Genomic DNA, 23,904 nt, shown 5'->3' on the forward strand with positions numbered 1-23,904 from the left:
ATTAACTTTTTAATTAATTATGTTACGGCACATCTTTCAATCTACGAATTATAGCCGCTGAGTTCGCAAGGCGTATCCACTTCGAACGAATTCTCAGGACTGAACCAGTTTCGATATACTAACTTTCAAAGTGTCCGACGAAATGCATGGGCGTTACAGTTAACCTTTTGAGGAAAACGCTGTTTTATGCATTGAAGCACAAAAGTAACTGGCCTTAGCGCTAAAATAATGCCATAGTATTAAAACCGGTAATAGTGCGATCGCAAAAGCGGTAACATGGAAATGGTTTCAGGAGTGGTTCTTTGTATAATTTATTTTTCCTTACGCGGAAACAATGTTCGTTTTTGCGGAAACAAAAAGTTAGCGTAGCTTGCACTGGCGGCGCAATGCTAAAGAGACAGCAGAGGTGATGGGCACCTAGCTAGTCCTGGCTTCTGGGCTAGGCTAAGCACTACCAAGTCATCCCCAGCATTTCCCGGAATTGATTTATTATTGATTGATTATCTATTAGCTATTTATTGGCTATCTATTGTCTATTGCAAGATATTGGCCACGTATTTGGGATAGGTTAAGCACTACCAACTTATCCGAATTGATTGATTATTGATCAATTATCGATTAGCTATTGATTGGCTGTCGATTGGCTATCGTAAGGTATTGGCCACGTATTTGGGCTAGGCTAAAGTCATCCCCAGCATTTTCGGGAATTTATTTATTATTGCGACTAGCTATTGATTGGCTATCAATTTCCTATTGATATGCAATTAGTCCCCACCATTCTTAGCTAGACTTAACCAGGCTCAGCTTCGCTAGTTGACAGGTGTATGTGCTATTGCGCTTGGACCCTTTCTGCACTGCTGCCAGGATCGGCCCACATTTTTGTATTCAGCGGACACATTAGACCAGGCTGAAACACCTCCGCTGTTAAAAATGAGAACTTCATCTGTTTTACTATTTTCTTTGATACGATATAGTCATCTGATAAGATATACAGTCAAGAGAGCGGTGTGGATCTGAGAACAAACGGGGATAACCGATATTCTAGTTGACATTAAGAGGAAAAAATGGAGCTGGGCAGGCCATGTAATGCGTAGGATGGATAACCGATGCACCATTAGAGCTACAGAATGGATACCAAGAGAAGGGAAGCGCAGTCTAGGACGGAAGAAAACTAGGCGGGGTGATGAAGTTAGTAAATTCGCAGGCGCAAATTGGAATCAGCTAGCGCAAGACAGGGTTAATTGGAGATCGCAGGGAGAGGCCTTCGTTCTGCAGTGGACATAAATATAGGCTGATGAAGATGATGATAGTCATCTTGCACGTGTCACTTCAGCTTGGCACAGAATACATTGAAACATGCAATGCATAACGGTCGCGTGTGTTCGAAGGCCTAATTAGGCCCTTCAATGAGCGGGCCCGAGTCTGGCCCGGACCCGTGGCTTCAAGCCCGAGCCCGGCCCGGGCCCGCGGTCTCAAGCCCGAGCCCGGCCCGGGCCCGGGCTTTAACGCGGATTAAGCCCGGGCCCGGCCCGAGCCCGCCGACAAACGCTTCGGACGGCCCGGCCCGGCCCGCGGGCCGGGCCGGGCCCGGGCTTTTGGGCCGGCCCGGGCCCGTACAGTGCTCTAAATTACAAACTGTGACATTAGTGATATGAAAGCTGCCACACTTAGGCAAGCCAAGCCTCTTCTGCAGGTTTCAGTACTTCTACACGTGTTTCTGGCATGCTGCCCTTGTGTCTGCTAGAGAAATACAAGGCAAAGTTTGCTGTCGCCCGTTCAATGACACTGAAATGCTATGGGACACCGCAACTCTATTATCGCAGGTGCCCAGCATATGTTCAGGTGATTGAGGTAGCCTCCTCCATGACTAAGCTTTATTCTCATCCCCTGCTACCAAAGATGACATCATCGAGCAAGCGAACGGCATAGAACCATGTGCTGTGATCCGGGGTCTCACTTGCCCTCCCCTCCCAGAGTTTTGCAGAAAAAAGAAACGTGCTCTGGAGCAACCGTACCGCTGCATACTGCCGATGTGGCCGCCGTCGTTAGCCTTGGGCGCACGTAGCGAAAGGGAACAAATGAAAGCAAGTGTCAGCGCGGTGCATAACGTCACTGGCCGGTTCTATCCACGGTGTAAAAAATGCAGTTCAGGTGTTGACACTCCGCCCAACGGCGCAGCCAGATCTTGTTCGGTGCAAAACCGGTGGACGCACAGGTAGGACGAGCGTTTGTTGCGACGTCAGCATGCAATGGCCTAGGTTGCCTAGGTTACGGCTCGGCCCCATCGGCCCCTGTGCCTCAACTGCATGGGGGGGGGGGGGGGGGGGGCGCTGCGGCTCAGGGGCCGATGGGGCGTGGCTACAGCAAACACGATCTGTCCGCGCTCTCCACCGTGGCCGGCGGCGAGTGTAAACACCTCAAGTATATTTATTACACCATGGTTCTGTCATAGCTGCAGCACAAAACTACAGTATATCGCGCATTCGTACCGGGTTTTCCGCCTTCCTAATGAAGTCCGAACACACGAATGCGACATAAGCGGTGGCGTTGACGCCAGAAAAAAAAAAAGTGTAAACACCACATAACACAAAACCACAGAACACCACATAACCATTCCATCATAACCCAAGTTACGGCACCCTCCTTGCACAAGGCTTGGTCTGTGGCTCATGTTTACTTGATCTCGAGCGGAAAGCAAAAACTCCGGCAACAATGATCACGTGCTTTCATTGGTCCCGTGGGCGAAAAGGATCGACCTGCAAAAAAGACTCTCAATTGGAATTTTGTTGCCTTTTGAAAAACGTGGCACTGTTCCCGTCGTTTCTCCTTTTTTACTTTTTTTTCGCTGTTCCCGACGCTACCTAGCGACCACGCAGAGAAACTAATAGTCATAAATTGCAGTAGTCATATGTACATTTTTTATGTAAATATTTGATTCATTGGAAGGCGAGAAAATTTTTGTTTTGTACTATACTGTCTGCAAGCAGACGACAAACGAGGCACGCAAACTTCCGGGGGGTTCACCGCTCGTGGATTGGCTGATATCTCCCTCCCCGTTCTCACAAATTTTGCATAGTGCCCATTTTGTGACGTTTCAGAAAATAACCAGAACGCGTTTCGAACAAAGATCTCCGATCTCCAGGTGGTCAAAATTCCTCCGAAAGCCCCCACTATATGGCGCGCCTCCTGACCAGATCGCAGTTTCGGCACATGAAAGCCCGGAAATTAAGTTTAAAAAATTTCAAGGTAATTCTTTAAAATTAATAAATTCCTGTAACCGCTGGCTTTTGCTTTCGCCCGTTGTGGGGGAGCGCAATTATTTTAGGTAAAAACAGTCAAGTGCAAATAAGATGGATGTCTTTGCTGTGATAAAATGTTGCTGTCAGCAGCAAATGAGTTCAGAGTAGGGTTTCCAACAGTCCGAGTTTAGCGGTATAGCCGCAAAATTAGAGTCATAATCCCCAGTCCTGACTTGACCCAGTTGGGACGGAAAAATGTCCCGGCGTTTTTTTTTCTTCTACTGAATGACAGTTCAGCAAACCTGATTTGCTTTCTATAATGCGTGAGAGCCCTCTTGCACATTCGTCTGTTTTGACTTCTGTTTCCTTAATAAGCATAAAGGATTTCGTGTTTTTTTCATCGTTGCAGGTTGCTGCAAGCCCTAATCATTCAGAGTACCACTATCTGTATTGGTAGTCGTGTTAGCGTGGCAATTGGCGGCTCCTGGCACTAACAGGGACGGTTGGCATCAGCCGACCTCTAGCCCTCCCCCCCCCCCCCCCCTTCCTCCCTGCTTATCCCCCTCCAGTCCCGGTCCTGACTTCGTCCGCGCGAGAGTTGGCAACCCTAGTTCAGAGCCGAAGCAATCGCTTAAGCCTGCGGTCTTTTTTTTTTCTGTATTTCTTATCACGTGAAAAGTGTTTTCTGCTCCGCTGTAACTAAGCGTGACTCATGCTAGTTCTAACACCAATTATTTTATAATTGGCAGCGTAGTTAACTGACAAGGAAGTTTTGCTTATTTGGACGGTGGCCACAAACACGTTGAATGGCGTTGCTCTTCCCTTAGAGAGAAGTTGCAACTGCACAGCCGAATCTCCATTTGTGCTGCTTTGTCGGGGTATGGTGGCGCGGTTATCTTCGTCTGCTCAGTTTTCTTAACCACAACAACACCAGCCTACGCTTACGGTTTTTCAAGTCCAAGCTTATAGGAAGGGCGAACAAAAGGCAAACACAGCCGGCACAAGGATTGCAGAAAGGCAAAAGCCAGGAATAAGAAACAATGACATCTAAAATTAAATTGTCAAGGGTAATAACGTCGTCATTTAGGAGGAAGCCTTAGCTTGGCGGCTCCTATCTAAATACATAGAAAACGAGAAATCGTTTTTCTCAGCAATCACTGCACCAAGTTATGATGTTCGTTGCATTTAAAATAAAACAAATTTAAATATATTGTGGCTGTAGGGAGCGGGCTTTTTTTAGGCTGTCGATTTTTCATAAAAATTTAGAAATCGCAAATTTTCAGAAGACGAAACTATCACTATCACAAATTTTCAGAAGACAAAACTATCAAGTTTACAGCTCTGTAACTCAGCCATGGAAAAAAGTGACACAAAAGGAGGGCGCAAGAAACCTTTGAGGAAAGAGCGACGTTACAATCAGTGAGGTTATGGGAACGTTTAAAGAAATGTTTGATGGGATACAGCAACAAATCACAATGTAGAGACTAAACAACGATTCCATGGATTAGAGAATAAAGTAGCGGCACTAGAAAGCACACCAAAGGATATTCGACCAACAGGCGCGGGACCCGTTAAAAGCAAACCGTATAGCAGACCGACTGCTGTAGAAAATAGCAAGGCCACCGGGGAAGATCAGATAAATCAACATGGCGCCGCGTAAACAATACGCGATTTGGCAATGGAACTGCCGCGGGTATCGTCGCAAGCGAGGAAACCTGCAGCAGTTCATGTCAAGCAAGGAGCCGCCAGCGATGCAAGAAAGCGATACAAGAAAAGGTCAGCCGTACAGGTGTCGAAATCGAATCACTGCACAGAACATACTCTCTTTGGAGGCCGACGAGCGCTTTGGCGTTGAGTGTGTAGAGTGCTCGTCCTTTCGTCAGACGCCAAGCGCGCAAAGTCCGTCGGTCGGCGCAGTCACACGAAAACAACTAAAGTAAACAAGTATCTGGCGGTCGCAACTCACTACGTTTTACTGCAGAGGTTAACAAACAGTGAAACTACCCGCGTCATCGAATTCAGACAACCGTCGACAAACAAAACAGCACAACATGTGAGGGGGCGGTATTGTAACAGGTAAACTTCATGAGCGCGCCTTTCTACACACTTCAAGAGCAGCATTCCACTGCAAGTGATAACGGCGTTAACGCCCGCCACTATCGATGGGCGCTGAAAAAAGGTATTCATTGAAAAGGATCCAGTAAAATTGCGTTGTCTGTTCTTTTCTGGCCATGCGTATATAAAATTGATTCGGAATTTTCGTTGAATCAATCTAACTGTCTCGCTTTAATTAAACAACGCTTTTTTCTTTCCCAGTGTTTATTCCCCCCAAACGTAGTCGCGCTTCAATCGCTGCTCCCATAACCACCCTTGCTGATGTCGGTGCCAATTCGTTCTGAACCGCTTTTCGCCCGAAGCTTCGCGACCTATTTGGAAAGACCTTGGCGGCCGTACGCGAACGTAAGCGCGAACGCGATCGTGCCCGTAAGGCCGATCCCGTGTATCGGCAACGGCATGTAGTCCGTGAAAGTGTGAGTCTGTGCGTGTAATCAACGGCTACATGATCTAAAATAAAGGCTGTGCAACTTAACGAAATGTCTTCATTCAACTTCAAAGTTAAAAAAATTTGGAGGACGCTTAAGCTTCGCCTTCAAGAGTGGAACGTGAGAGAATTCAAAGATACTTGACTGTTTCTCACACTTCCCGGCAACTGCAGCTTATGTAACCGTAATGTTTATCGGGAAACGCTGGTGGTGAACGCTATGCGCGAAGGCGCGCTTTCTGGTAGAAACGCGGCCTCTTTCGTGGGCCGGCCTTGTTTTATTGTTTGCACGTTTAATATTTCAGACTGTGAAGATTTAGCATAAAAGGCATGCGCTGTCGGTATTTTGTTTCATGTCAATTGTTTGTGGGCCGTCACTCTCAAAATTCCGAGGAATAACTTTGTAAATAATGCAAGACAAAGCGTGAGCAACTTTAGTCGTAAAATATATTTGGATGGCCTGCGTGGTTGGGGAGATTCTCTCGGCTGCGGGCGGCAATGCCGACGCCGGATTTTCTGCGACACGGGGCCCTATACGCTATCGCGTTAAGAACACAATCCTATACAAGCAATCAAATCACATATGCATCGCATCGGGTCGCTCAGCATTTCTTGGGTTCGTTGGGTGCATGCGTTGGTTTCTTGGGTGAATGCGAGAAAGCTTTGCGTTCAAGCATCTTTCTTTAATAAAGGGGCTTTGAGTTTTTACTAACTTTTTAGTTACTGATTTTAGCGCCAATGTTGTAATATCATCATTATAGGAGGACGCCGCCGGCGGCTCAAACAATTTAAGATGCTTTAATAACGCATTACGCAACATCGTTCTAGCACACAAAGAAACATGGACGAGCTGAGAAAGACAACAGGTAAGCCGGAATTCAACAAAATTTTCTTCACCGAAAACAGGGCATTATGGACACAGGGGGGGGGGGGGGGGAGGGGGCGCTGCTGGTAGACCCGACCACTCGAAGATATTTCCGTGAACCGGGCCACAATCGCGACAGGCGGCGAATACCAAATGAAACCAACAGCTTCACATCGTTCATGTACAATCTTGAACATGTCCAGCCCTACCTAGCTGGCACAGACCTCGTAAGCAAATCGTGGTTTTGGCACGTAGTACCCCAGAACTCAATTCTGTCTCTAGGTGTTTAACAACCGAGAATATGCTCCTGGAAGCTTGGAGGTTGTGTTTTGTTAATTCGTAGATCCGTGTAGCATTTACTACTTGGCGTAATAGCGAACAAGGGCTGATAAATATCTTGCGCGATGTAGCCAAGATGACGCAGAAGGAAGAACAAACAGTTCCGTCTCGCAACAAAAAGCAACGAGAGCCATGCCAATAAGGAGATAATGATGCTTGATTTAGTTGATCATAATAGAAAACTACCGACCTAATGAAAGAAAGCACCACCGAGGATGTTCTCGTATAGGTGCTTGAAAAAGGATTGTGTAGTTGATAAGGGGAAGAGGAAATTGCGCAGACTACTGCTACACCGTGTAAGAATGGAACGAGAGTGATACAGGAAGGCGATAGAAGCTTTCCTTTTTTATTTTACGCGAACGCTGCGCTGAATCTTGTTGCCATGTGTCGCTTGTTTTATATAGCGGGAAGTGTCCTTTGGAAGAGAAAAAGTTGCACTCGTGTTTGCCCGCCAGCACCGCCGAGCACGTGCTGCACGTTCGCAAACTGGCGCCCTCGGTCTTGGACAGCCAGGGACCGCGGCCCCCTGTCGAACGTAATCGATCCAGCTACTTCTGCACGATTCCCGCTGTGGCGGCAGTCGTTCTATTCGTTTGGTGTTTGCGTCTTGCCTCTCGTGAAGACGCTTGTCGGCTGTCTATGCTTACATACTGACTCCAACGTCCGTGGTTGGATTTCTGCTGCAGACGCAGCGCTTTCTCCCGTCCTTTTGAAGCCTATACGTGAAAGATCTCGTTCGCGTCTGTACTGCGCGTGTCTGTGGGTTTACTGCCTGGAGTAATTGCGCTGTTGTGAGTGGATATAGCTACCCCATTTTCTCTATATAGAAGGTGAAAAAAAATCATCGTACTGTGTAGGTCAGTTATAGGTATTTTCTTTCCTGTTTTTGCCATCATTTACAGGCAAATATTTGCCCTGAAACAAGTGCAGGTCACAGTGATCTCGCGAAGAAGTGAAAACAAAGAAACGCAGAGAGAAAGAGAGAGAGACGGACACACGCACCCACGCACACGCGCGCACGCGCAATGAGAACTATAAACATCTTTTTTTTTTATTGGGCGAACTTAAGCCCACAAAAGCAAGTTACATATAAAGCACAGCGATAGCGGCGAACACGGTGGCGATCGTCAAAATCAAATCTGCAAGTCAAGCGCGTCGGTTTTTACCCACGAGACATCGAAGGTTCCGGAGGAATCCCTGGTACCCACGTGTCTTCCAGAAAGTAGTGCACAATTCGCGTCCACAACAGACAACGGATAGAACCATCGATAACGTTCGAGTAAGTTTCAGTCATGCAGGCGCGTGTAGCACTGAGTGATAACTTAAATTAATGAGTGCGTGAAATTGTACGTATCAATATTACGCGAGCGTCGGCCGCGCGGTGTGCCAGCAGTATTATAGCGGCGAGGGGCACTGCTGAAGTGCACAAAGCAGCAGAATACATCTCAACTGAAAATCATCTTGCACATCCGCATAAATACCGTCGGCGATGCCTCACACCCCTCGCCGCTATACAAGACAGATGACAGGCCGTGCGCTTGATGTCTGCGCGATGTTACAACAAAATTGGAAGACCGTACGCATGTACACGTTGTGCAGACACACGCCATCTGTATAACACGCAATCGAGCGCTTCGCCTGGCGTCATAACAAACAAGTTCCATTCGGTGCCTCGCACGAGAATTGTCTGAACGCCAACGGCTACAGCGAGTCTGGCCCCGCTCACAGCTCTCTATAGGTAATGACCTCACGTAGTCTCGCCAGTTTTCTAATGCTCGCTCGTGCCAGACGGATTAACGAGCGGCGAAGATGAAAATAAAGATGGCTCTGATAAAAATAAAAGGACGCATTGAGCAAGCGCCTTCCTCATTGCGCCTTTCTCATAGTCAAAGGTGACATCAACGTACGACAGCCTTGTTGGCAGCCTTCACCGTGTCCGCGGTGTACCCGAGGTGTCTCGTCCCGTAAAATGTATATATAGCCAAGCGTGTGCGTGCAGGGAGACCGCAGAGTTGGTGTTGAGTTCGCTGATACAGGATGGCATTCACCGGACGATAGTCTTACCAGTACCCTTAGTATATACAAGGATTGACAAGGGAACAGCTCCGCATCCAGACATGAAGTTCTTGGAGTTGTTCGCCGTCTTCGCATTTATTTGCCTGGCTGTCGCCAGGGCTGCAGGAAGATACCGGTGAGTTTTCTGGTTCTGTTTATCCCGGCAATGGCACTCTTTCTTAGTTTTGTTAGGTATTCTCACTTTCTTTTCTCCCAAGCTTAACCCTACGGTACAAATGCTCGTTTAAATAAAATCATGGATGCCCTCCTCCTGCTGAAATTGCAATAGTGGCTTAGCGAACTTGTCTTCCATATGCTAACGCATTTATCGCACTGTATGATTGTTTCGTAGCTTCATAGCTCGAACACCCTCTTTACACGGGCGCTCTCAACTGCCATTGAGCTGATGGCAGTTGATGTCAATGGCAGTTTACTGAATTTACACGGCAACTCCAACTGTCATTGACATCTCAACGATCGTTGGCCTCAACGGAGGTCGAGGGTCTCAGTTGACAGTCTCTGAACGGAGCAGTTGACAGTCCCTGAACGGAGACGGGAAGATGGCAGCCTCCGTGGATGAAAACGCGCCACCCACAGTTGCCGATGCTGCGAAGTGTTTCGTGTGGACAAGGTCCATGACGGACATGTTGCTACACGTGTCTCGCCAACTAAAAAATCTAACGGCTCCGACTGGATCGTCTTAGATTCGCGTTTAAATTTTTTCCCACTAGGTATGTTTTGCAGTCAAAGAAAGAGAAATGTTACAGCGCAATAATAAATCAAACAGATTTTAAAGATAACCATGCAAAAGCAGCGAGGAAATATGCAATAATTTATCGCATATTACTCTCGATTCAGCGCGCTCACGTCATAGGAAAATTTAACCCGAAAGTCCGTGTAAGCGCAGTTAACAGTCATTCACTTCAATGCCAGTTTGAAAGTTCAACTGTCGTTGATTTCGATGGTCGTTAAGGGTGACCGTGTAAAGAGGGTATAAGAGTCTTTCTCCGAGTATCCATCGTTCCTGGACAAAGCCTCAAGAGGTGATGAATGCCTACTGTTGAAGTTGGAGCAGCACACTTTGGACAGTTAACTGGGTCTTCAATTGTTGAACACCATGCCCAGGTGAATCTTAAGTGAAGCATAACCGAGAAGTAAGATTGGGAGAGAGGAATGAACACAAAGGTGAAAGCCAACTATGAGCGAAAGACGTGCTGACTTCTATGCACTCTGTAATGTGGATTACTCAAGAAGCCATTAGAAACTTGTAAAAAGGCCGTAGGTATAAATGCAAGAGGGCCTCTTGATTCCCGATCATTCGCTCGCCCGCAGATAGGCATTTACCAACTCCCTTAGTTTTCCGTCGTTCCAAGACTCCACTAAATTAGTCATTACGGCAGTTGAGACTTTGTTAATTTTTCTTCTATAACTCTTGATGAACATGACATTATAAGACAGTCCTTGATAGGTAGCCTCACCTCTATAATTTTCCTGCAACTTCACTGTTGCAACTTAACTACAGTGTCAGGAGCGTTAAAATATTTCAGCGTTCATTTCACTTCGCCGAATCCCTAATTTCCACATTTTTTCCTGCCTGAATGTTGTGCCCAAAAGAACCTTTGTTTATTTTACACAGAGCTTCGTAAAATCACGAACTTGGTGCTACCACATATTCTATTTTTGTTTAAATGCGATTTGTAATCGCCTATGGACGAAAGTGTTGTTCCGCTGGTCAGGTGGATTTTGGAAGAAGCTGGAATTATACGTGCATAAGAAATCGTTATGTCTAGGTATCCAGTTGTAATGATTCGCTTAGCACGCTTATCGAAAGTGCGAAACCGAGTAAAAAAAAGTCCTAAGACTAGTACCACTCTTCAGATATCCGTCCCCGAAATCTAATAAAGGGTACATTGCCATTGCAATTAATATCGACCCAAACTGGTAGAGGGTGGCTTCTGAGAAACGGTCAACTGGAACACCAATGCATGAGGCAGCACATTTTAACCATTTCAGGTGCCAAGTATTTCTGTTGATTTTTATCCCATTTCACCCATTTCTCGAATCTTGAAAATAATTCAAAGAGTGTAGAGCTGCAGAATAGACTAATACATTTAAGCATTTATTGAGTTTTGTCAACTTTACAGAATGTGAACTAGATGCGAAAACTCGTTGCCGGAACATCAGATACGAGATTGTCAACTATTTCATGTCTAGCGGGATTGAAACGTACCGATTCAGCCACTTGAAAATTATGCCTGGTGCAACACCTCGTGAAAAGCAATGAATGAATAACCCACTACATCCAACGAAATACTCACATCCAGCAGAAATGCCAAGCCTTCGTGGTGCTCTTTGGCCATCCCTGGCCCTTGCACCAATAAAACCAATATATTGTAATCATCAAGAATGCCAAGCCGTCTACCTTCCCACTCATGTTTACGAAAACATTTCGCACACGTTATTCAATCTTGCAGCACAATTCCAATCAGAAGTGTTCCAAGATGTATGTGACACGTTTTAAATATTGCTTTCATCGATGCTTTTGTTGTTGATGCACTGATGTTGTCGTACACAATTGTGTACACAGCACCTTAAAAGGTTAATGACATGATTCTCACATGTCGTTTATGTCTTGGAGCAGAATTCATTATTGCCTGCTCCTTCTGCAACTGGCAAAAAGTCAAGAATGTGAACATTGCGACTGCGAATAAATGACTGGGCACCGTATGTGTGATTCTCCTCGTTTGAGTGGTCCAAGAAAAACGGTGTGCACCACGCTCGACAAGCTTGACAACCGTCCTCTTACGGAAAAGATAATTATTGTGCCGCAGTCCGAGCCGACGTCGGACCTAGTTGCTCCGAAAGCACCAGTGTGTTTTTTTAGAAGCATCGGGACTGAACGAAAAACTGCAGTCGTTGACAGTTGCCTTCCTCGCGCTTGTGCAGATGCATTTTGTTCATATTTTCACTTCTTTTCTCTTATTTTCTGCGCTTCCCCCCTGAGCAGAGTAGCCAACCACACAGTGAATCTGGTTAAATTCTTTGCCTTTCATAAGATTTTTCCTCTCTTTAAGGACTCAAATCTCTAAAGTGGTGCTAGTCTTATGACTCCTTGGAGGGTGTGCGATTATTCAAAATTTTCTATAGGAGTGTAGTAGTCCGCGGTATCTGACTCGTTTTGGTTCGAGACTTTACCATTTGTAATTGAAAAATATTCTTTTCAGTTCACATGTGAGGAATATCAGCTCTTACTGGTGTCTCGTGAGAGAAAGATCGATACAAGTGAGGACTGTTCCGTGTGATTCTGCTGCAGGAGAGCCGCGGTAACTGCACATAGCGCCGATTCGTGAGCGAGCGCATGGGTCACATGACCTCCGGTCAATAACGTTTAGATATTCAAGAAGAATGCCTCAGATTTAGACCGCCTATGTGCAAATTGGTTGTCTCAATTTAGGCAAAGCAATTTGTTTTTTGACCACTCTCATCGAACTTGCATCCCAAACAAATATGTCCGAGCGATGCTCTGGTATGACACTTGTTTCACACTACGGATACGACACTGAACTTGCATCTGGTGAAGTGCTGTTCCCTTGTTTTGGGAATGTCATTGTCGTGGTGCGCCAGATAATCGAAAGCTTCTAATTTGCTTACTCCTTAGCTGACCGGATTTGCTGTTGCGAACGACATGACATGCTTGCATCACATGGTGTAAATAATCCCCATTTCTTTTACTCAATGAATTGTACACAAGCGTCTTATTCCACTTTCTTCAAAAATGAGAATATATGCTAAATTTGATTTTAGGGTGAAGTTGTTAAGGTCTCACTCTTCGATGGTTGCGTACGACAATAGGAAAAAAAAAAAAACTCTCATTGGCCGTATGCTGTATGCGCGAGTGAAAGCCGCGCGTCCCTCGCCCTCGCGCGCTTTCACTCGCGCATAAGTCGAATTTGCTCACCGCCGGTTGTGTGCGGTCACACAAACAACGCGCACAACTATTGTCGACGGCGGCAGCATTTTGCCCGCGTTCGCACCGAACGCGCGCGGCATTGGTGACGTGTTTATGAAGAACGTGCCAACTTTTGCCGTACACCCTATGGCGGTGTACCGTAGCGACCATAAGGCCATGGTCCCTGTGGTCACTAAATAAACGAAAACCACCGGATCATATATATTTCTCATTCTTTAATAGTTCAGATAACCAATTACACCATCGCATCTAATAGTCATAATTGGAAATAAATAATTCCCACCATAGTACAGCTTCAGTGGTCTTCCATCTCCACCCCAGTGGAAGGGCTGACAGTTTTATTTTGATATTGCTCAGAGGTTTAGTAGCAGCGGGCGCAGGCGAACGGGCAGCAACCGCGAGCTCATTGCCAGGTGGCGATGCTGCTGAGGCGCAGGCTACTCTTCTTCATTACAATCGCCCTCCACAGAAAAGGGCACCGTCCTGGCGGCTTAAGGCGAATGCACTACTAATGGGCCGTAGTATACGGCATAATGGGACAGACGTGGACAAGTTCGTGGCCGTGATGCCGTAGGTCTGTCGATGGCGTGAGGGGCTCCGCGAGGTAATTGATGGAGGACGTTTGCTGCAGAACGCGGTAGGGTTCCAGGTATTGACGCGATAGCATTAAAGGCCCCGTGTCGCAGAAAATCTGGCGTCGGCGTCTGCGTGGGCGCGCCCGGCGTCGTCGGCGGAAAAAATCATCCCGAACCACTCCGTTTTCGATCGCGGTCATCCTCTTTAAATCGTCGCCAAATGGCCTCGTTGCTGAAACCTCTCGCAGCATACAGAGGTTCTCTTCAGTGATGAAACACATCCGATGCTTTTTCGCCTGCAGGTGAGCCAGCGCCGCGTCTGAATATGACGCCGACGACATGGAGCTGTTCGCGCGGGTGGTCGCCATGTTTGTTTCGCAAGAACGCTGGCCCGCTGCGCGCGTTCCGCTGGGGCGAGGAAATCCGCGGAGCGAAAGGCCCGCTCCGTAAACACGCTGGCCGCGCCAGCATACCTCACACACGCAATGGCGTCTCTGCTCGCCCGCAGGGCCCGCAGGCCCGTAAACCCGCTGAGCTAGAACTCTCTAATAATCCAGCTGTTCCTTGCTGGAGTGGATGATAGTGGTCTGGTTATGACAATACCAACACTATCAAAGGGTCGACTAGGGCAGGGAAGGGGTTGTGACGGGTAGACTTGTTCGGGAGGTAATTTTCGGCGTTGGCAGGGGGCACAGGAGCGAGTGAACCACACGTAGTCGGCACGTAGTCATACATGCCGCTTCAATAAAATCGGAGGCGTAGTCGAGCGTAGGTCTTGAAGAGGCCGGCATGCGCGCACTGTGGGTCTGCGTGGAAAGCGTCGCATATATAGTCATGGAGATGGTGGGGTATCACAAAGAAGCCATTTGCGACCGTCATAAAGGTAGTTACGACGACAAAGAAGGCCATCGCGAATGCCGAAGTGGGTAGCCTGGCGTGGAAGAGCGCGAGATGGTGAAGAGGTGGATGGATCAGAAAGGATGCCGATGAGATCACTGATCCAGGGATCCTTGCGCTGCTCCACCGACATGTTGCGCAGAGCATGTGATGTAAGGGTGGCATCAAGGACGGATAGGCAAGCGCTCTCAGCTGAGACCGGTGAGCGAGCAAGGTCCTCGGCGTCCGTGTGTTTGCGGCCGGACCGGTAAATAACGCGGATGTCGTACTCCTGTAGCTTAAGGACCCAACGCGTAAGTCGGCCAGATGTGTCCTTAAGGGTGGACAGCCAACAAAGGACATGGTGGTCAGTGACAATGTTGAAAGTGCGACCATACAAATAAGGGCGAAATTTTCCATTGGCCGAAATAGTGGCTAAACAGGTATGGATTACAAACACTTACAGCTCCTGAGTTAGGCATTATCGTAGGGGGTTAATTACAAACACCAAAACTAGAACGTCGCAGGAAACAGCATCAAATAAAAAAAATAGTACTAAAATGTAAGCATCGTGATTAAAGAGGAAGACCACATATCCAATATCAAGCACAAAATTTGTTACCCAATGCATAAAACACTAAATTAAAAGTATTACTTTAAAACAGATTCATGTAAAGTTGTCTATGGCACATGAAAAATTGGGTCGAAGGTTTTCGATGAAATTGATATTCGACGGTTTTTTTCTCGAATATTCGTATGTAATTGAACCCGCAAATTTTTCTATCCGAACGCCTTTAAATTTCTTCTGTAGGCAGACGTGGCTTCAGTGCTCCTTGGCTTCGGTTTCGTAAATTCAACGTGTGTACAAAAGAGAACAATTATCAAATAAATCAGTGTATCTTGTTAATTCTCACCTGGACATTGCGATTTCCCCTGCACCTAATAACCGACTTTTTAGGTAATCCACATGAACAGGCCGAACTGCAGTACATGCGTCCATGCGACGTTCAGCACATCATTCCTGTCCGTACATGCTACTGTGGTTTAGTGGCTTTGGGGCTGGCGGGCTGTAGTTTGGAATACCCTGTGGTGCAACCTGGTGGTAGTACAAGTTCTCCGACGGCCCTAAGGGTAACGCGAGTCTCGCTTGTTTTGCGCGTTGTTTCACGTTTTCTGCGTAGTTTTTCGCACTCCGAAGTACTTGTAACGTGCACATGATCTTGTGCGCTTTGACCAACGAGAACACTTTGACAAACGCAGTTTCTCGGCTCAAGTAACACAGGGCAACGCAACAAACGATCAATGTAATTGCGTGGCCTTTCGAAGCCATGTCGCCTGCACGCGAAATTGCGCACTGCCGCCGCGCCATGACATGATTTGATTATAAGAGACACATGCTGAACATTACACGTACATACCCCAAATGTATTTGTGCGATTTATTGATTGTGTTGCAGCGGTCAAGACACGGCGGGGGACCCAAGGCCGCACGAATCCGGCCAGCGGTCATCGTTCGAAATTTAATGCCTGAAATCATTTATTGCAGGTCCACTCGATCATTTTGGCCCTTTAAAGAGCAAGCGGTTCGTGCATTAATTATTGATAATCCCGCGCACATGCCTTATAGAACTTACCTGTATGTCTGCGTCGTAATATATTCGCTGCACTTTTCAAATTGCAGCGTGCTGAAACAATCCCTCCGAACGCTTGCACGTTGTAAACGTACTTGGCCTCGCAGAGCTTCTTGCCTCTCTGAAGTGTACAGGCCTGAAGAAGTTTTCCGTGTGTGACATTTGTCGGAATCCATAACGCAGCAGAAGCGAAACCGGCGGCTCCAATGTACGCCACATAGCCTCCTCTATAGAGGAGGCTATGGCCTGTGTTTTTGGCAGCAGCGTCCACCTTTTGTGCTACTCAAAAACCGAGGGACGCTCAATAGGGGGCGCTGTGTAGCAGCATTTTTGCAGCGCCACCTGGGCAGCCCGTCAGCCATTGAGGATGGGCGATCGGCGGCGCGCATTGAAATGGACATCTTTTCCCTCTCCCCCTGTATGGGAACTGCGAAAGTGGCAAGGCTGTTAACCACGCGTTTCGCGACTGCGTCGGTTCTACCCATTCTCTGCCTCCTCTACCCCCTCCCCTCTACAGTTCTATCCACGTCCCCTCTAGACTTGCACGTTGGTAGAAAGGTAAGCGCTGCAGTGCCTGCAATGATATTGAGAGGGGGTCAGGGATAATTACAGCTGTGAAGTAGCTAATGTTGCGGCACCCAGGGAGCTCCAGAGGGCCTTGTGCACATGCGACGCGATGGGAAGGTGCAAACCAGTTTCTCCCGTCTACTTTCCTTCTCCTGCAAACGCTCCTGCCATGCATACACACGCTCTTAACCCCCCCCCCCCCCCCTCCCCTCCTCACTCCCGACGCTTCGTAATGAACACAGCAGCAGCGCAAAATTCGAAGGAAGAGAGCTTCGCTTTCAGAACCTTCTAACTTGAATACTTGTCGGTAGGTGATGCCCACGAGCACCAGAAGCCGTGCGGTGTCAACGAAGAGTTCAAGGAGTGCCAGAGCAGCAGTTGCGCCGAATGGCGTTGCGGGGAAGTGCGCGGCAGCCTGAGGCCCTGCACGGCCGACTGCCGGAACGGCTGCTTCTGTGCTGGGGAGCACTACCGGCATCCGAACGGCACCTGTGTCCCGCACGAAGAGTGCCCTCCTTCGGCGGTTAATAAGACGGAAGGAACCCGTGGTAAGGACGACGTCATTGATTTTGTTTGCTCTCTTTAGACGCCGGCCAGGCAGAAACCGCCGTGGTAGCCCAGTTGGTATGGCGCTCCGATGCTGAGCTCTAGGTCGCAACTTCCAACCAGGCCACGGCGACCGCATTTCGATGGGGCTGTGACACGAAAAAAAAAGAAAACAAAAAAGAAAACGCTCGAGCAGTTAAAATTTAGACAACGGCGCATTTATAAACTTGTAGCAGTCCCGACTCATATACCGAAATCAATTTTGCGTTTGTATGAACCATTTCTTGCGTTGCCATAAAGTTAATTGAAGCTCTACGGACTTTCTCTTCTTATTGAGTGTAATCAATAGTATGTCGAAATACCCGGTGTTGATTGGAGAGAATAAATTATTGATTGCCAGCGAGTAATCTAAATTCAACGGTGCTATTATCCTAGTTAGCATTCAAATAGAAATGAATACCGTAACAAATAAATATATTCTATAATATTGATTCGACGTTTGGGGGCCCATACGGGCCGTTTGTTAACAATGAGACGTTTTGAATTGTGAACAACGGTACAATCAAGATTTTATTTTATTTTGTGCTCGTACGTTTTAGTTCAATTTTCCTCGGCGCTGCTGCGCTTCTTGAAGTGCACAAGCCTGCATGACCGCCTGTGACGAAACTTAGCGATGAACGCTTGACTGTAAATGTGCAAGGTGTGAACTGTGAACTTCTCTCTTCCTTCTCCTCTTTCAATCCCTTCTCCCCCTTCCCCAGTGCAGGGTAACCTACCGGGTTCAGCCTGGTTAACCTCCCTGCCTTTCCGTTATGACTTTTCTCTCTCTCTTGTTCCTTCCTCACCAGAATGGGTTTCGTTCAACACTGTACTGAGAACAGAATGTCATAATAACCTTGAGAAAATGATCTGTAAGCAGTCAATTTGAAGTCATTAGCATATCTGATGGTATGTAGATGAAGAAGAAAAAAGCAACGAAACAAAGCAAGAAAGAGTCAGTGTTTCGCGTATGACCAATTTGCTTTTATTCGCGTCTGCAGCAATCTCGCAACTAGCCGCGTTTCAATTAGTGGCTTCCATCGTAGGCAACAGAACGCGGCCAAATTGCCACTGCTCCGATGCCGAGTACTGGAGCAACGTCGCCTCCTCCTAGAAGAGGACAGCCCAATACTCTAGACTATCGCATATTAGCAGTACATTGCTAGCGTAACTCATTACTGCACGATAAAATGTTTCGTAAAATAACGCTTGATAGGGCAGCACAGAGAGCAAAAGTTTTGGAGCGTGCCCTTAGGCAGATATGAGTGACTTCCGTTTGCAACCCTTGCAGCAGTGTGTGCCGAAAAAGATCGATATTTTTTTAATACCTGCGTGGCCGATTTGCTACATCCTGCTGGGCCTTGGTGACCGAAGAAAAAGCGCGAGCAGTGGTGTAGTCGCCCCAGTTATTGTTGGAAGGAAGGCGAAGACGAACGTCGGTAATGAAGTGCCACGTAGTCCTGCTGGCGGTAACTGTAGCGGTCTGCGTCTCTGACAAACGTAAGAGCTGGGAACTTAGCTCTGGTGTTGTGCTCTGACGGGGGCGTAAAGGTTGCTTTCAGAATCATGTTCTCATTCCTGTGCTCTTTGACGTAAGGTGTGTACAGGCAAATGCTTTGGCAAATCTATATTCACTGTTCTCAACACTCACTGTTCCCTTGAACAGGAAAGTGCGCAGTAATTGCATTCTGCTTGAATTAATTCATGATGCAGAGACTTGAACGTTAACGAAACGACTTAAAGACGAATTTAAGGACTGCGCAAGAAATGATGGAACGAAAAACTATAGGCGTAATTTTAAGAGAGAGGAAGACAACGGTAATGATTATGTATTGCCGTCGTTCATGTATTGGGTAATCGCCTTTATAGAGGAATTCATCGAGATTCCGTAGCATTTTGTTGCTGATACTATCGGGACCCGGGGCGGATTTCGGGCGCAGATGCCTGCAGCGCCTGTCTAACTTCTGCTTCCGTAATAGGCATGTCCAATTCAAGGTTTTCTCTCCAGTATAGTGCGGTAAGAGAGTCTGCGCTAAGTCGCCTATGTATAGTGATTGGACTTCTTGCAGTAATTCTGTTTCTGTACCTGCATATTGGTGGGTTAGCTTATTGATGTTGTGCCTTTGTGCAATTTGCCATTTTCAGGGTCAATCAAGTGCCGTAGGATATTCCATGCTTTTGCCGAGTTTACTTCTCTCTGCATTCTGTTGCACGTAGCTTCCCAATTTTGCCGCGTCAATCTATTTGTGTGTTTCTCGATTTCCCTGTCTAGTTTGGCTATTTTCCGCCTAAGATTTCTATTGAGCCGTTTCCGTTTCCATCGTGTTGCTATGCTGTTCCGTGCTTCCCATAAGTGTAGCAATTTTGCATCTGCTTGTTCTAGCCCAGCCTCGTCTGGTATATTCTTTGTGGCTCTCTTTACACTATTGAGGAGTTTCTGCTTCCAGACCTCAAAATCCTCAATTGTGTCGCCATCTTCGTTTGTTTCCTCCACCCGTATTTGTCGGAAAAGGTCCCATTCTACCATGGTGAGGGATTTTCCTTTCCTTTGCGGGGGGCCGGCCTTTATTACTGCCTCAAGAATGTAATGGTCACTCCCAAGATTTTCCTGGGTGTTTGTCCAATGGGCATCAGGCATGTTTTTGATAAATGTTACATCTGGCGTAGTATCGATGCTGACGCTATTGTCTATTCTGGTGGGTGTTTGTGGGTCCGTTACTAAGGTAAGGTGAGCTCTTTGCGCCTCAAGCCATAGATTCCTGCCTTTCGCGGTGTCGTTTTTGTACCCCCAGCACTGGTGTGGAGCATTAAAGTCTCCGAGTATTACCACTGCCTGACGATTGGCTATAGTTAGTGTTTGTGTAATTAACTCTCCAAACCTCAGCTTGTTGCTTCTAGGGCTGCTATAAACATTTAGTACGAATAAACTTCCCTGATGTTGTCGTTTAGGGATTATCTCGATTAGGACGTGGTTCACGTTTAAAACCCCTGTATCGTGCGTTAATACCGCTAAATTTCTGTTCACTGGGGTTGAGACGGGCGTTTTCTCGCTCAAAGTACCATACGTTTTATATCCGGACAGTTTGGCTGGTCCTCGCGTTTCCTGCAGAGCAATGATGTCTGGCGCCTCCTTGTTATTTATGAACTGCTGAAGGTTACTCCGTTTCCGACGGTACCCCCTGCAATTCCACTGCCAAATTTTGTAATGATTACGTGAGGCTATGTTTACTGGGAACTAGTTCGCCGGGGGCCCTAGTGACGTCGGTCCCCGCAGGCCTATCGTAGGGTTTGTGGATTTTTATCGGTCATATTCCCGTCGAGCGTCCACTTTTTTGCATGTTCTCAAGCATTGTAACCCGACAATTGATTCCTTCGATAACCTGCTGCATTTTTTCTAGTGGTACTTGTATGCCTACATACTGTTTTGTACGGTTTCGGCCAGTTTGGTTATCATGCTCTCAATCATTTCAATTCTCTCAGTTATATCATCTGTGCTAGATTCCTCAGTATTTTTCCTCTTTGCTGGAGGTGCACCTGTTGTGCTTTTTGCTGGTTCTCCTCCCAAAGTTGTCGGGGGATTAGCCTCTTGCCCTTTGTTTTGACGAAGTTCCTTATTTTCTATGCGAAGGCGCCGGATTTCCTCTCTCTGTGCCGCGTTTTCACGATTGACCCCCTCGAGTGCTTTCCTAATATCAGAGATTTCTTTTTCTAGAGCGGATCTATTCCCGTCCCTCGGAGCAGAGGAGACCGTATCTGCCCAGCTCACCTTTACACCTTCGTCTGCTGGCGTTCCTCTGGTGCTGCTGGTCGCCTTTTGTGGTGACGCCTGTCTCCTCGTCCTCGATGGGGACCGGGACCGGGTTCTTGATGGAGACCGTGACTGGCGATGTCCTCTGTGTTTCCCTTCCGGAGGGGGAAGTCTTGGGAAGGAGCTGGAACGGCTTCTCCTTCTAATTTCCCTCATCGGCGTCGCGTTGTCTTGTCTTGTACGGAGGGTTTCATGGCTTGAGCGGTTCCCTTGGTGGTCCGATTTGGTGGGTGTGGAGTCGTCTCTCGGTTGCTTGGTCCCTTGTTGTTGGTGTTGCACACGCTCCCAGTACCTTTTTTTCAGTAGGTATGATGTTTTGAACCACTCGCAGCACTGTTTGTCCCCTGTAACGTGTCCCTTTCCGCACAAAGAGCATCTAGGATCACATTGGTGGTCCTCGGTGGGATTCAGCATTCTGCAGCCTCTGCAGTGCTTGGTATTGGGTGCCGGGCAGACGTCCGCTCGGTGTCCTAGGCGACCGCATGTAGTGCACAGTTCGTGTTTCTTTCGGTACAACACACAGCGGTATTCCGCGCCTCTATAGTACACGTAGTGCGGCACGTAAGTGCCTTCGAACACTATCACTACAGAGTCCGTTCGGCCCATGCGTCTCGCATGGAGAATTGTCGGATTTCTTCGATTTACAAGACTTTCCTCTATGCCTTCTGGTGCATCGTAGTCCGGGATTCCGCTTATAACACCTTTGGAAGTGTTGTCCGGTATCGTGATATACCCTGCTCCAAAGACGCCTGTTCCAATCCGGATCTCTTTTAGTTGACTGTAACGCTTCGCGTTTTCCAGCTTCGGTGTGCTCTTGATGAAAGTGTTTTGCTTTGAGTTCACTCGAAGAATATCTTCTTCCGCGTCTTTTATAGTTATTCCTGCTGCGCGCAGAACGCCATCTTTTATAATCGCAGAGCTCTGCATCGTGTCAAATCCTCCTCTGGGACGAATGACTACCTTGTAGTCCTCCTCTGGCAGCTGCGGCTGTCGTGGAGCCGGCGTTCCGTGCTTGCACCAGCTGTCGCGTCTCGCTGCCAGCCGATGCGTCTCGTCGGCGTTCCTCAAGATGTCGCCGATACTCGAGCGTTCTTTAGTCCTAGATTTTCGGCGGGTGTGTGCCGCCATCCATCCTGGATCCTCGTATTCTTCAGGGGAGATTGTCTCTCCCTCCACTCCGACGACGTCCATGTCCTCTGCCGGTGTTGGCCCTTGGCCACGGAGCAACAAACCTTCTTCCTCCGTGCCCTTGGCGGAGCCGGGGCCCAGTCTCCACTCAGGCCAGGGTGTGGGAGACCCGCCGGCGCAGCGGGTCGGTGTCGTCGTATGCCAGGTAAGGGTTAGCTGGGCCGCCGGCGTGGCGGCTCACGAAAGTCGTTACTGTGCCCCAGAGAGGAGCCCTCCTGCCAAACACTTGTTGTTCTCCGAAGGCAGTGATGTTCCAACGCCTCTCTTCGTCGAAGTACGGTTTAGAGTCTTAAGTTTTCGCTCACAATCATGGAAAATTTACGGAGCCCATGGATTGCGCGGCTTCTCAGCTCGGCCCCCAAGCGGCGATTTCCTCCTGTATGTGCGAGTGAAATAGCGCGAGGGACGCGCGCTTTCGCCGGGAGCGAACGCACGTCGGAGAGCAAACGCGCGTTCTGCACCGTGCTCCCTGAAGGGCTGCAGAATTAAGCGTCTCTTTCTTCCTTTACAATCACCATATATAGAGAGCAATCGCGACTTCTTCCATCGTGCGAGAGGCCGTGGAGGGACGGGAGGGAGGGAGGGAGGGGAGGCGACGTTCAGCTGCGGCACCAAATGCGTATTTATATAAAAAAGTTGTCGCAGTTTCACCTGAAAGGCGAAGCATCAATTGCGATAGCAAAATTGTAGAGAGCTATACGGAGTAATGATATTAGCTTTATCAGCTGTATAAACTTGGACATGCAGCAGCACCGGCAACACGCAGAACTGTTGTCGACGCCGTTGACGTTTTGCCCGCGTTCGCTCAAAATGCGTTCGGCGTTGGTGACTGTTGCCGGAGCCTCTGATATAAATAGGCACTTGGTGCCGCAGCTAAACGTCGCCTCCCTTCCCTCCCCCTCCCCCCCCCTCCCCCACGGCCTCTCGCGCGTCAGAAGAAGGCGCGTTTGCTCTACATATATGGTGATTGTAAAGGAGGAAAGAGACGCCTACTTCTGCAGCCCTTACGGGAGCACGGCGCAGAACGCGCGTTTGTTCTCCGCCGTGCGTTCACTCCCCGTGAAACGGCGTGCCCCTCGCGCCCTTTCACTCGCACATACAGCATTCGGCGCGCGGCAACGATTTCATCTCCATTGACGTCATACGGAACCTCACGGCGACGGCGACGACGACGGCAGAAATCTGCTTTTGAGTGTCCATATAATTGCTATCGCAATAAAACGTTGCGAGGCGAGAAGGTGGGTAAGATTTCCGACGCTGCTCGACGAGTGTTCCATTTTGATCTCGTCGAAAACCTCCTAGCCGCCCCAGAGGCAGCCGCAACCGTCACCAACGCCGCGCGCGTTCGGGGCGAACGCGGGCAAAACGCCGACGGCGTCGACAACAGTTCTGCGCGTTGCTGGTGCTGCTGCATGACCAAGTTATGCTGCTGATAAAACTACTATCCTTACTCCGTATAGCTCTCTACTAATTTGCTATCGCAATTGATGATGATAAGTGGTTCTTGAGGGAAAGGGAAAGGTTGGCGCTATCTTCTGCAGCCCTTGAGGGAGCACGGCTCAGCGCCAACGGGGAGGGCTAAGTGGGAGCGAAAGAAGGGATAGAGTGGAGTCGCCATGGCTGGGCGAAGCAAAACCGGCAGGCATAGGCGGTACGTATCAGGCC

The 23,904-nt window shown here is 48.1% G+C and overlaps 1 protein-coding gene across 1 annotated transcript in view; it reads left to right on the forward strand.

Moving 5' to 3' along the window:
* Positions 1–14,613: 14,613 nt before the first annotated feature.
* Positions 14,614–23,904, forward strand: part of LOC119453558 (translation initiation factor IF-2-like) — a 116,426-nt gene continuing 107,135 nt past the window's right edge. Inside the window, exons 1-2 of the mRNA XM_049667987.1 lie at positions 14,614–14,683; positions 16,970–17,206. Coding sequence (XP_049523944.1) covers positions 14,614–14,683; positions 16,970–17,206 — 307 coding nt within the window. The remainder of the gene's footprint in view (positions 14,684–16,969; positions 17,207–23,904) is intronic.

This window comes from Dermacentor silvarum, chromosome 5 (genome assembly GCF_013339745.2).
Source record: "Dermacentor silvarum isolate Dsil-2018 chromosome 5, BIME_Dsil_1.4, whole genome shotgun sequence".
Lineage (NCBI taxonomy): Eukaryota > Metazoa > Arthropoda > Arachnida > Ixodida > Ixodidae > Dermacentor > Dermacentor silvarum.